At 37.7% G+C, this 13,060-nt stretch overlaps 1 protein-coding gene across 1 annotated transcript in view; it reads left to right on the forward strand.

Moving 5' to 3' along the window:
* CNGB3 (cyclic nucleotide gated channel subunit beta 3) overlaps window positions 1–5,737 on the forward strand; it is a gene marked incomplete at its 3' end in the record, with an annotated part of 117,474 nt that extends 111,737 nt beyond the window's left edge. The window contains exon 15 of the mRNA XM_039224871.1: window positions 5,619–5,737. Within this exon, the coding sequence (XP_039080802.1) occupies window positions 5,619–5,737 (119 nt within the window). The remainder of the gene's footprint in view (window positions 1–5,618) is intronic.
* Window positions 5,738–13,060: the final 7,323 nt, after the last annotated feature.

Genomic DNA, 13,060 nt, shown 5'->3' on the forward strand with positions numbered 1-13,060 from the left:
ACCACACTAAAAAAAAAAAAAGAAAAAGAAAAAGAAAGAAAGAAAACGTAAGAACCATGTGATCCTCTCAACATATGCAGAAAAAACATTTGACATCCATTCTTGATAGAACCGCCACAAAATAGGGACAGAGGGAAAATACCTCAGATCATAAAGGCTATATGTGAAAGACCTATAGCTAATATCATTCTCAGTGGAAAACCTGAGAGCTTTTCCTCTATGGTCAGGAACAAGACAGGGAACTCTTACCACTGTTGTTCAAAGTAGTACTGGAAGTCCTAGCCTCAGCAATCAGCTAACAAATAGACATGAAATGCATCCAAATCGGCAAGGAAGAAATCAAACTTTCACTATTCACAGATGATATGATACTCTATGTAGAACCCAAAAGGCTCTACCAAAAAATTGATAGAACTGTCATGAATTCAGAAAAGTCAAAGAATACAAAACCAATGTACAGAAATCTGTTGCTTTTCTATACACCAATAATGAAGAAGCAGAAAGAGAAATCAAGCCATCAACCCCACTTACAACTACACAAAAACCGTAAGTTACCTAGGAATAAACCTAACCAAAGAGGTAAAAGATCTGTACTCTGAAAATTAGAGAACATTTATTTTAAAAAACTGAAGATGACTCAGAGAAATGGAAAAAACATTCCATGTTCATGGATCAGAAGAACAAATATTGTTAAAATGTCGATACTACCTAAAGCAATCTACACATTTAATGCAGTCCCTATCAAAATATCCCCAGCATTTCTCACAAAGCTAGAACAAACAATCCTAAAATATGTACAAAACCACAACAGACCCCAAATAACTAAAGTAATCTTGAAAAACAAAGCTAGAGGCATCACAATTCCAGACTTCAAGCTATATTACAAAGCTGTCGTTATCAAGACAGTATAGTACTGGCACAAGAACAGACACTCAGACCAATGGAACAGAATAGAAAACCCAAAAATGGACCCTCAACTATATGGTCAACTAGTTTTTGCAAGGCAGAAAAGAATATCCAATGGAAAAAGACAGTGTCTTCAACAAATAGTGTTGGGAAAATTGGACAGCAGCATACAGAAGACTGAAACTGGACCACTTTCTTACACCATACACAAAAATAAACTCAAAATGGATGAAAGACCTAAATGTGAAACAGGAAGCCATCAGAATCCTAAAGAACAACACTGGTAGCAAACTCTTTGACATCAGCTATAGCAACTTCTTACTAGACACATATATGGAGACAATTTCTTACTAGACACATGTAAGGAGGCAAGAGAAACAAAAGCCAAAATGAACTATTGGTATTTCATCAAGATAAAAAACTGCACGGTGAAGGAAGCAATCAGTAAAACTAACAAGCACCCTATTGAATTGGAGAAGATATCCGCAAATGACATATCTAATAAAGGGTTAGTGTCAAAAATCTATAAAGAACTTATCAAACTCAACACCCAAAAAATAAGTAATCCAGTTAAGAAATGGGCAGAAGATATGAATAGACATTTTTCCAAAGAAGACCTACAAATGCCCAATAGACACAAAAACAGATGCTCAACATCACTCATTATCAGGGAAATAAAACTCAAAACCATGATGAGATACCACCTCACACCTATCAGAATAGCTAAAATTAACAACACAGGAAATGAAAGATGTTGGCAAGGATGTGGAGAAAGGGGAACTCTCTTACACTGTTGGTGGGAATGCAAACTGGTACAGCCACTAGGGAAAAACAGTATGGAAGTTCCTCAAAAAGTTTAAAATAGAACTACCCTACAATCTAGCAATTACACTATCAGATATTTACCCAAAGGATAAAAAATACTGATTCAAAAGGACACATGCACCCCTATGTTTATAGTAGCATAATCAACAATAGCCAAGGAAGGTTGTCCCGTTGTCAAGCATGACCTTTATAAAATATAAAAAGAAATATTTCTTTAGTTAAGGTGGAGAGGACAGCATTTTAGATAAAGACTTGGAGCCATGAGATAGGACAGAGCTTATCACATTCTCAGAATGGAACAAGTGACCAACTGGGTTAATGGCATAAAACAAAGTCAAATAGAGTGTAAGGTACTTCAAGGCATCTTTGTGGAGATACGTGGTGCATAGGTAGAAATCAGTGTAGTTTAGGAGAGTGGATAGAATTAGAGGTAAATCTTGGGAATTGACATATGGAAACTGACTTCGTTAGAAGCCAAAGAAAGGTAAAAGAAGAAAGCCAAGGACTGTAACTTTGGAAAACACCAATAATTATGGAGGAGGTCCAATATTTAAGGAAGAAGAAGCAGAGAAGGAACAATCAGAAGTAAAAGAGGAAAAATGGAGGAGATACTGTGATATGATAGAAACCAAGAATATGCAATCCTACACCAATTAGTCCAAGTTAAAAGTAGGCACCTTGGTGATATGAAATCATTTTCACTGAAATGGGAAATACAAACCACAGATCAGTTTAAGGACCCCTTTAGGGCAATGGTACATTTGGAATGACATGGCCTTAATGCACCAAAATGGCCTTTCAATTTGTTCCAATAGCACCAGGGACTGGAAATTGAGATAACTCATAGAAACTTTAGTACCCATGCCCCTAAGCCATGCAGATTTGCTTAACAAAGTGTGAAATGCAGAGTAGATACAGCTTTCTCATTTCTAATTCCTTCCTCACATATATTCGTCGCTCGATAATAAAAACAGATCAGTGAACACAAATGAGGGAGGGAAAGAAAGAAATAAGTAGGGGATATAGCAGAAAGAAGAAGACATAAGACTACCTGCCACATTTCTTTGTTTTTGTTTTTAAGAGAGGAGGATTTGATTCATAGTAATATTGACAGAGATGAAAAGTTGTTGAATTTAGCTTTGTTTTTGCTTATCATTTTCACAAATCATTGTAGAAGACAAGAAGGAAAAAAATTCTATTGGCAGTTGCCTTAATAATTGAAGAAATGTCAGGATTAGGACTAAGTTTACTGACCTGCCTAATCCTCAAGATGACTCCTAAACATATTGAGTGGGTAGCTTGAACTGTTTCAAAGATTATTTGGGAATTTTCCCAGAATTAATTGCAAGAATTAATTTGAATGTCAGAATACCCTTAATAGCCTTGGATAGATCCTTCTACTCAAGAACTCTGAACATTTGAAGCTCACTAAGGGTTACCTCACTCTACATGAAGCTCTTGCATTTCTACACTTCCTCCAAATTAGCACATAAACCAACCACAAAAGCTTGGTTTGATCTTATTTTGCACATGCTGTCAGACCTTGTTCTCTGAGGAAAGTCTACTTCATTTGAATGCTAATTAAACTTGCAGGAAAAGCTTAAATTAGCCTAGAAATATGCAAGAAATTGTGGAAGTTTTGGTTCGTTGATTATGCCAGATCTCCTTGGAAAATTATTGAAATGATCATTAAAAAATAATTAAAAGTGCTGAGCTATATTTAAGTGCCCATTATGTACTTCTACCACCAGTCAGTTGTAATAACTGCCTTTGAAAAATCATTCCAGTTCCTTGAGAATTATTTCATGCAAAGAATATGGAATATGACCCCATCATAATCATTACTTCCTAGAATATTTTGTGAAATAGTAATATGCAGACACTTTCCATTTTTAAAAAAATAATTCATAGCTTTTTATTGATTTTTAAGAGATTGGTGTTGATACTGGATTTATCATATGGTCTATCTGTATATATTCTACAGAGTCAGGTGACATAACGGCTGCTAATTCTAATGTTTTTATCTGCCAGCCTTGTATGTCTGCTCAAGATACCTAACTTTTCAAGCTTCTACTATCAATTTTTAAATAGCTTTGACCTCACTGGGATTTTTGCAGGAATTGTATGAGTTAATATCTATGAAAATACTTTGCAATTATAAAGTAGCATGTCTGATAGAACAAATATAGGTATTAAGATAAGGAGCAAAGTAAATATCAGATATTATTATGATTTTTAAAAGTACTATGCAAATGTAATATATTGTTACTAGCATTGATATTATGGAAATAACTGTAATAAGATCCATCTATTGGAAATTCTACTTTGATCCATGTTTGAGAATAAATACATGCTTAATATTCTGCACAATGCAAAATTTAAAAATACTTCTTGCATTGCTCAGTTAGGAGATGCATGTTCTAGGCTTCCTTTTGCCTCTGATTACTGTCATGGAGCTTTGGCTAGTCAAATGGGCCAATCTATGCCTTTATTTTTCTTTCTCTATAATGGAAATAGTAGTACTTACTCTACCTTCCTCATAAAAATAATGATGAGATAAAATGAGAACATCAATGTCACAGATATTAACTAAGAGATAGAATCTGAAAACTTTAAATTCTGCCTAACAATTATAATACAAAAACTCTTGTATTAAAAGACTTCAAAACTCCATAGAAAATGGTTAAACTGTATTTCCCTCATTCATTAATGAGTGCTTATATCATAAGCCCTATGCTCAGCACTGGAACAAAGTAAACATTGTCTCAGCCATCACAGAGAATGAACTATAATCAACATTGTTTAATCCTGAGTTAATTTTAATGTATTCTAATCTTTTGAAAATATGGCTAAGAAGAATATTTAATTAATTCAAATAACTTAGTCCCTTCCTGAACCAAGTAAGTAAATTTGTTGTTTTCATGCTATTATTTTATAGCTCAGGGTGATCAAGACCCAATTCACTAAGACTTATAGGTGCTATTATCTAAATAGTTTGCCTGGTAATAGGCAAACTGGCTTATTTAGAATTTAACAGCTTTTCTTGACCCAATTGCAATTTAGATATCATGTAAAACATATTTATTCTTTTTGCATCTTGGAGTGAGAAGAGATGTTCCAAGGATCTCACAACCATCCATTAGTTTGGTGATTTGCATGATTCAACATAAAGTTATATTTGTGGCTTAAGATTTATTACAGCAAAGCATACAGTGCAGGAACAAGATGAAAAAGTTATACATAGGCAAAGACTAGAAAATACAGGTACAGGCTTCCTAAGTCCTACTTCTGAGAAGGTCATAAGGATACATTTTTCTCTTCAGCTGTTGACTTAGAGATAAGAACAAAATGTCTCCACTGGGATGCCCATCAGAGTCTTGGAGTCAAAGGTTCTTAAATGGGGCTAAAATAGCTTAAAGGTCTCCTGTGCTCCAATTACTAAACTCAGACATCAGTGCTATAAGCAGAAGAGTAGAGTTGACCTTTGCATGGCTGTAGCCCATGCTCTTTTGATAGACCAAGCACCTTCTTCAAAGCACAGCAGTGGTCACCAATGTCAGGATGATTATGCTTACAACCAGTTATTTCCTCTACCTATACCCATTCCTGAAACAATGTGCTGACTGAAACCTCTTTACCTGCCCAGTGGTGGCATACAGTGCTCACATGTTGGGAAGCAGAATTTTCCTAATAATTTCCTTTCATGGGATATGTCCTTTGAACCAATCTCCAAAACTACCTCAGGTCTTAAGACAATTACTTTTACATTGATATTTCTTGCTTTTTTATTTATAATTATTCATCTAGAATAGTTAATGTTTCTAAATTTGGGGCATACTTGTAAAGAATAAAATTACTTCCATTTCCCGTTTATATTTGGCATACAGGGAGAAATTGGCAAGGAAATGTATATCATCAAGCAAGGAGAAGTCCAAGTTCTTGGAGGCTCTGATGGTGCTCAAGTTCTGGTTACTCTGAAAGCTGGAGCAGTGTTTGGAGAAATCAGGTATTTTAAAGACATATCATAAATATTTAAGTCTATCATCTGTCATAAAAGAAGAATCTTAGGTCATAAAATAACTAAGGTTTATGCTCAAATTTGGCAAAGGTTTGATTGTTCTGAGAACCTTGGTAAAATATGGATTTTCACATTTATTCTTTATCCCTTCTTCCCCTAAGGACCTAGTTCATTCAGCTCTTTAGTCCCAAGACCTAGGTCAGTGCCTGACCTAAAGTAGATGCTCAGTATATGTTGAATGAATATGTGAATGTATGAATGATGAAAGAAGAAGCTGGGAAAGTTAGTTGTCAAATTGTTGGAAAACTTAAATGTCAGGCTAAGATAGCAGTTTTGAGTAGGTCAAGGAAGTGAACAACAAACAGATTTTACAGGTCTTTTAAGCAATGGTAAGAAATTCGTATTTTATTCTAAATATAAATGGATACCAGTGGAGGATTTTAGGCAAAAGAATGATACAGTTTGAATTCTGATTTTAAACGACCACTCCAACAGCTATGTGGAGGAACGACAGTAGAGGAACAAGAATAAAACAGAGGAAAGTAATTGAAAGTCAGTTATGGGGATTCAAGTGAAAGATGATGAAGTCTTAAACTAGGATTCTGGATCTTAAGGTGAAGAGAAGAGTGCACTGTTAGGCAGTTAAAGATATATCAATTTCAAAATTGAGAAAATTGTAATTGCAAAGTGTCTATTATCTTGTCCATGATAACATAGCTAATAAGTGAACGGGACAATATTCAAAACTGGGATTTGTGGGTTAGGGTCCAGTGATCTTTCCACCACAATACAGAAGAAAGATGTTCATCCAAACTCTGATTTCATAGCTAAGAAGTTATCTTCAGGGTTCCAAAGATATGGATAAATTCAGATGACTTCGCGTTAGTGGGGTTACCTTAAAATTTGAAGTATGTTATTTCTTGGTTGATAATGTGGATTCTCTTTTTTTTATTTTTCTCCTTGCTTAAAACAGATTTCTGCTTTAGGGCAGTGATGAAAACACTTCTTGGAATATCCAAGATTTTAGTTCTTTGCCTTTTTTCTGTTGCTTCCTTACTGGGAGTCCTGGCAAAAGTGATTTAATATTTTAGTGACTTAATAACCACTGTAATCTTCAAGGTCATAAAACATGCAGCAGTCTAATCTGAAACACTGCAGAAATTAATTAGGTGACCTCTCCCAAGGGTTGAGTACTCCCTAAAGAATAGTCTTATAAATACAAGTATGTTAATTGCTGATATTATCATCACAGGAGGAAATAGTCCAGGAATAGAATTCAGGTGCTGCTGAGCTACAATGGAAAAGAATCTTAGATTCTTGACAAGAGCTTCTTAAATAAAGCTTCTATAACCCATTTGCTTTTTAAGGCCAACTTGAAGTCAGTAGAACAGACAAGCTCAAAACTTGTTCAATAGTCTGGTTGATTCAAGGAAAAAGGAGCTTTTTTACCTTGATTCTCCTCTTGGCTATAGTTGAGGAGAAACAGGATGCATCTGGCTCTTCCCAGATACCCACAGGCTTCACAGGCCACAGCTGTCATATGCCCCTGGAGCTCTAGTTATTTATTCCAGTGATGGAGGCATGCCTGCCAAACATCTAGATACTGGAAAGATCTGGTAATCGTGTTTACTACTCAAAAATGCTGTGACCTTTGTTAAAATGAGCTACATCCAACACTATCATGTAGCTATTTAAAGAAGGTTTTTTTTTTTTTCCTGAGGAAAAAAAAAGAAAAGAATTGAGGGCTTTCAGGGACGTTATATATGAATCTCGAAGAGGAAATCCCTGACTAAAATGTAGATTTACAACCTTTCATGGAGAAAACACAGGCCACACTTACAGTTAATATCTGAAGAATGCAGACACCCCAGTTTTAATAGAGTCTGCCAAAGGATGACTCTATTGGCAGACCCTAGGGTCTGCCAAAGGATGGTCTTATAATAGTCTTGACTCCATTGTTTTCCTTACACATACACAAAGTACCAAGTCTTATTCACCAAATGTATTTAACCACTTCCTATCCTCATTCTATATCTAGCCATTCTTAAAACACATTTGGACTTTTGCCATTGGTATTGCTATTGTGATTTCAGTAGAATTCCCTACTGGTTTCATATCTGTTTGTAATGTCTTCCCTCTGAAAAATACCTACTCACTCTTCAAGACTCAATTCAAGGGTCACTTTTCTGAAGCCATCTCTACCTCCAGAACATCTAGTTGACCCCTATTCTGTGCTTCCATAGTATGTTTTTCATGGCTTTAATATAGTAGTTACCACTGATTTATAATTAATTTGTAGAGATGAATCTCCCCAACAGATGAAGCTATTAAATATAATAACTAGTACTGTCCATCTTTATGTCACAAGCAACTATATAAAAATAATTCAGGGGCACCTGGGTGACTCTCAGTTGGTTAAGTGTCCAACTCTTAATTTCAACTCAGGTCATGATCTTACATTTTGTGGGATCAAGCACCTCATCGGGTTTTGCACTGGCAGCATGGAGCCTGCCTGGGATTCTGTCTCTCCCTCTCTCCTCCCTGCCCCATGTGCATGTGCTCACTCGCTCCTGGGTGGCTCAGTTGGTTAAGCATCTGACTTTGGCTCAGGTCATGATATCGCAGTTTGTGAGTGCAAGCCTTGCGCTGGGCTCTGTGCTTACAGCTCAGAGCCTGGAGCCTGCTTCAGAGTCTGTGTATCCCTCTCTCTCTTCCCCTCCTCCACTCACACTCTGTCTCTCTCTCTCAAAAATCAGTAAACATTAAAAAAAATTTTAATATAATATAGGCCTATGACATCACCAAGATGCCAATATAAGTTCTTCCTGACTTTGCTTCCCCTCACAACAGCAACTAACAACTATTTAAAAACAGGACATCACTGAGAGAATCCTGGATCACAAGGGTGAGTCTGCAACACAGAGACCAAGAGCCTGAATTAGAAGGGTAAGAGAAATGGCTACACAGTGACCACATTGCCCCATGTGATGCTAGCATAGCACCATGCAGAGAAGTCTCCCCTGAGCCTCCAGTTCCTCCAATGTGAAAAGAGAACCCAAGAAGGACAACCATCTCCAGCCCCAAACCATTGTGGGAACCCATAATTTGATCTTTCACCACGGGGATTGCAGGAGAATCTGTGAGAATCTGTGTGTCTCGATCACTAGGATTCTGACTATGATAGAGAAGATAGGGGAGACTTGCAATAGCCAGCAAGTAGATCTTGGCAAACTAAGTTCATATCTCCCATGCCTAAGTAGTAATCCCGAGCTGTGGCTTTGCTCTTCTGTAGAACCAAATCCAGAGTGCACTCTGACCAGGGAACTCAGTGAAGTTCAGATATGTCTGATTCAGATCCTCAAACAAGGAAGTTTGAAGACCCTAGAGCCTCATTTGTCCTTGCCCAGGCAAGGAGCTAAATCACAGTTCCACCCACTGTGGAGAGTCTTCTGGCCCTATTTGACCAGAAGGGCTAGTGACAATTACTGGAAACAGTGTGGGCCAGTGGCACTCAAGCCAAGAGTGGAGCTGAATGCCTGCAGAAAAGCCAGTACCAAGCATGGAGCGTTCTCATGATATGCACAGGCAGGGGGATTAATTTATAGCCAAGGCTAAGGGTAGCTCCCCTCAAGCACAGAGCGTGTTTGGGAAATTTAGAGTAGCTTAGAGCAGTCCCTTCTCCTTCCCCTCAGACAAGGGAGCTAAGACATAGCCCTACCTGTTGTGGAAAGTGTCATCTGGCCCCATCTGGCCATTAAGGGCTGGAGACAACTTCTGGAAACTATACAGGCCCAGTGGCACTCAAACAACTCAGTCAAGGAGACACGTATTGCTAATAGTTTACAAAGCAAAGCCAGTGGTCCTGTTTGATCAGGGAACTTGGGGTTCCTGTTGGCTTGAGTTATCAAACAATGAGCTTTACCTGCTTCTACAGCTGCTTTTCCTGCTGTGCCCAGATAGGGAATCTAATTCACAACCCTGCTATTGCTGACTACAGCCTTCAGCCTATCCAACTAGGGAACCTAACCAGAGCACACAGAAAGCTACATAACCCATTCAACTGCCCTATGTACAATAGCACTTGAACAGAGCATAGAGCCCACAACTTCCCCCATTTACAGAGAAAAACCAGAGGCTTCACCTAACCAAGGAATTCAGTACACACTCTGGTCTGATGCAATACCCAAACAATGAGCTGTGTCCCATCCCACTGCCCTGCTACATCAGGGAAGCAAATTTATAGCCCCACCTACTGCTGAATATGGTACCTACTCTAGACCATCTAGTAAGCCTGAACAGAGAATCCAGGCGATCATGGAGCCCATCCCTACAACCTCACTTGGATAAGAAACCAAGCCAGCAGTCCTGTCCAACTGTTCTCAGCCAGTGGCACAATCCCCCATTCCTTACTGTTTGAATAGTTGTATTATGCAACTATTGACTGTGGCAAAAATTGACTGTAATAATAGGACTCACCTGCCCAAGGACGTAAACAGCAGATGGACACCGAGAAACCCAAACTGAATTGACTGGTCGATAATTGTCTCTGCCAAACCAACCTGTGAAATCTGAGAGTGAAGCCCAGTTATTCAAATGTGCAGACAATAATATAAAATTCAAGGATCATGAAAAATCAGGTAAATATGACACCCAAAGGAAACTAATAAAACTAACTGACCCTAAGGAAATAGAGATACATGAGCTGTTAGATGAAGAATTAGAGTAAGACTCTTAAGGAAGTTCAGTGAACTTCAAGAAAACACAGACAGTTGAACAAAATTAGGAAAATAATGCATAAACAAAATGAGAAGTTCAATAAGGAAACAGAATGATCAAAACAAACAAACAAATACAAAACAGGAGTTGAAAAACACAACAATTGAACGGAAGAATTCAATACATAGTTTCAAAACTTGATTCAACAAATACAGAAGAATCCATGATCTGTTGGATAGGACTTTGGAAATTTCCCAGTCAGAGGAACAAAAGGAAAAAAGAATGAAAAAGTAAAAAAGGCCTACAGGAATTATGGAACACAATGATGTCTTGATGTTTTAACCCTTTATAATTATATAATGACTCCTTCTTTGTCTCTTACCATTTTTAGCTTAAATCTATTTTGTCTGATACAAATCTAGCTACACTAACTCCAAAGAGATCTGCAATCCCATGTTCATAGCAGCATTATTTACAATAGCCAAGACATGTAAATAACTTAAGTATCCATCAATGGATGAATGAATAAAGAAGTTTTGTTCATATATATATGAATATTATTCATATATATGAATATTATATTCATAATATATGAATATATATATGAACATTATTCAGTTATTTAAAAAATCCTGCTATTTGCAACAACGAGGACCCCGAAAACATTATGTGAAGTGAAATATGTCAGACAGAATGAAAAATACTGTATGATCTCAGTTATACATAGAATCTCAGAGGAAAGGAAGGAAGGAAGGAAGGAAGAAAGGAAGGAAGGAAGGAAGCAGAAAAATTCATAGAAAGAACTTGTGAGAGGTGCCTGGGTGCCTTGATTGACACCTTGATTTTGGACTTCAGGTCTCTAGAATTGTAAGGGAATGCATTTCTATTATGGTAAGTGCCTGGTTTTGTGGCAGTTTGTTAAAGCAGCCCTAGGAAACAAATACCAAACTCTCTAAATTGTTAACCTTAAAAATTTTTTTACTAGGAAAAAAAAGGGGGAGGCATGGTTGACACCTCCCTTCACTCACCCTTACATGGTCTTTACACCTCTAAGATCTATCAACCTCATCTCCTCAGTATGTCTCCAGTAATTTGCATCTTACCAACTCCATTGTTGGTACCTTTGTCCAAACCACCTCCACCTCTCCCTGAACAACTGCAATGGCTTACTCCACATCTTTCACTCCAATACCTCCATCTTATACAATCCATCCTCCACTTTGCAGCCAGAGGGATCTTTTGGAAACAGAGATATGATCATATCTCTGCCCTTCTTATTAAAACAATTTAGTGCTTTTATACTGTTTTTAGGAATAAGAACAATGTTCTTACCCTGGCCTACAAGGTCCTACAGAGGATAGCCCCTGACCACCTCTCTACTTCACATTGCACCCCACTCCCTTTGCCCTCTTTAATTCAAACTTCAGTTCCCTGAATATGCCACATGCATTACATCCACGGGGAGTTTTATGCACATGCTGATATCTTTTTCTGGACACGTTCCCACCTCCTTTATTTAATCTCAGCTTCTTTCTGAACTTCCTATATTCTCCATAATACAGAACTCCCAGTTCTCACTATATGCTCTGGTCAGGCTATATTCCTCTATTCTGAGCAGTTATCTTTGTAATTATGCCCTCATTGGTGCATTTATTTCTTTGATGTCTTTCTTCCTCACTGAACTGTAAGCACCAGGACTGCTATGTATGGCTAGCAGTCCACAAGATGTCCAGTGAGAGACCATTCTCCACTCCCGAGTCATGACTCAACTCCCGAATCATTGTGCTCTTCCTCACACATTGGATACTCGTTACTCTGCAAATGGGGGTGTTTTTCTGGCCAAGCTTTGCACCCATAGGACTTCATGTTCCCAGAGACGCTACATTTCTCATTTCTTTTTTTTTAATGTAAATAACATCATTTATTCCTCTACCTCAAACTTTTAAGGAAATTCCACATTAATCAAAATAAGATCTTCAGATCATACCAAGTTTAAATTTTTTTATGTAACTTGTTTTATTTATTTTTTTTACAAATAGTTTATTGCCAAGTTGGTTTCCATATAACACCCAGTGCTCATCCCCACAAGTGCCCTCCTCCATGCCCATCTCCCCTCTCCTCTCCACATCCATCAGTCCTCAGTTTGTTCTCAGCATTCAAGAGTCTCATGATTTACCTCTCTCCTTCTCCCCCACTCTATCCCCCTTCTTCTCCCCCATGGTCCTCCGTTAATTTCCTCCTAATCCTCCTATACATGCAAACATATGATATTTGTGCTTCTCTGCCTGACTGATTTCACTCAGCATAACACCTTCAAGGTCCATCCATGTTGCTACACATGGCCATATTTCATTCTTTCTCATTGCCATGTAGTTATTCCATCGTATAGATAAACCACATCTTCTTGATCCATTCATCCGTTGATGGACACTTAGGCTCTTTCCATGTTTTGGCTATTGTGCAGAGTGCTGCTGTAAATATTGGGGCACCCTCCTACACTGTTGGTGGGAGTATAAACTGGTACAGCCCCTCTGGAAAACAGTGTGAAGGTTTCTCAAAAAATTAACAATAGACGCTACATTTTTCTATATTGCA

This window comes from Hyaena hyaena, unplaced genomic scaffold (genome assembly GCF_003009895.1).
Source record: "Hyaena hyaena isolate Hyena2069 unplaced genomic scaffold, ASM300989v1 scaffold_1805, whole genome shotgun sequence".
In the NCBI taxonomy this organism is placed as follows: Eukaryota; Metazoa; Chordata; class Mammalia; order Carnivora; family Hyaenidae; genus Hyaena; species Hyaena hyaena.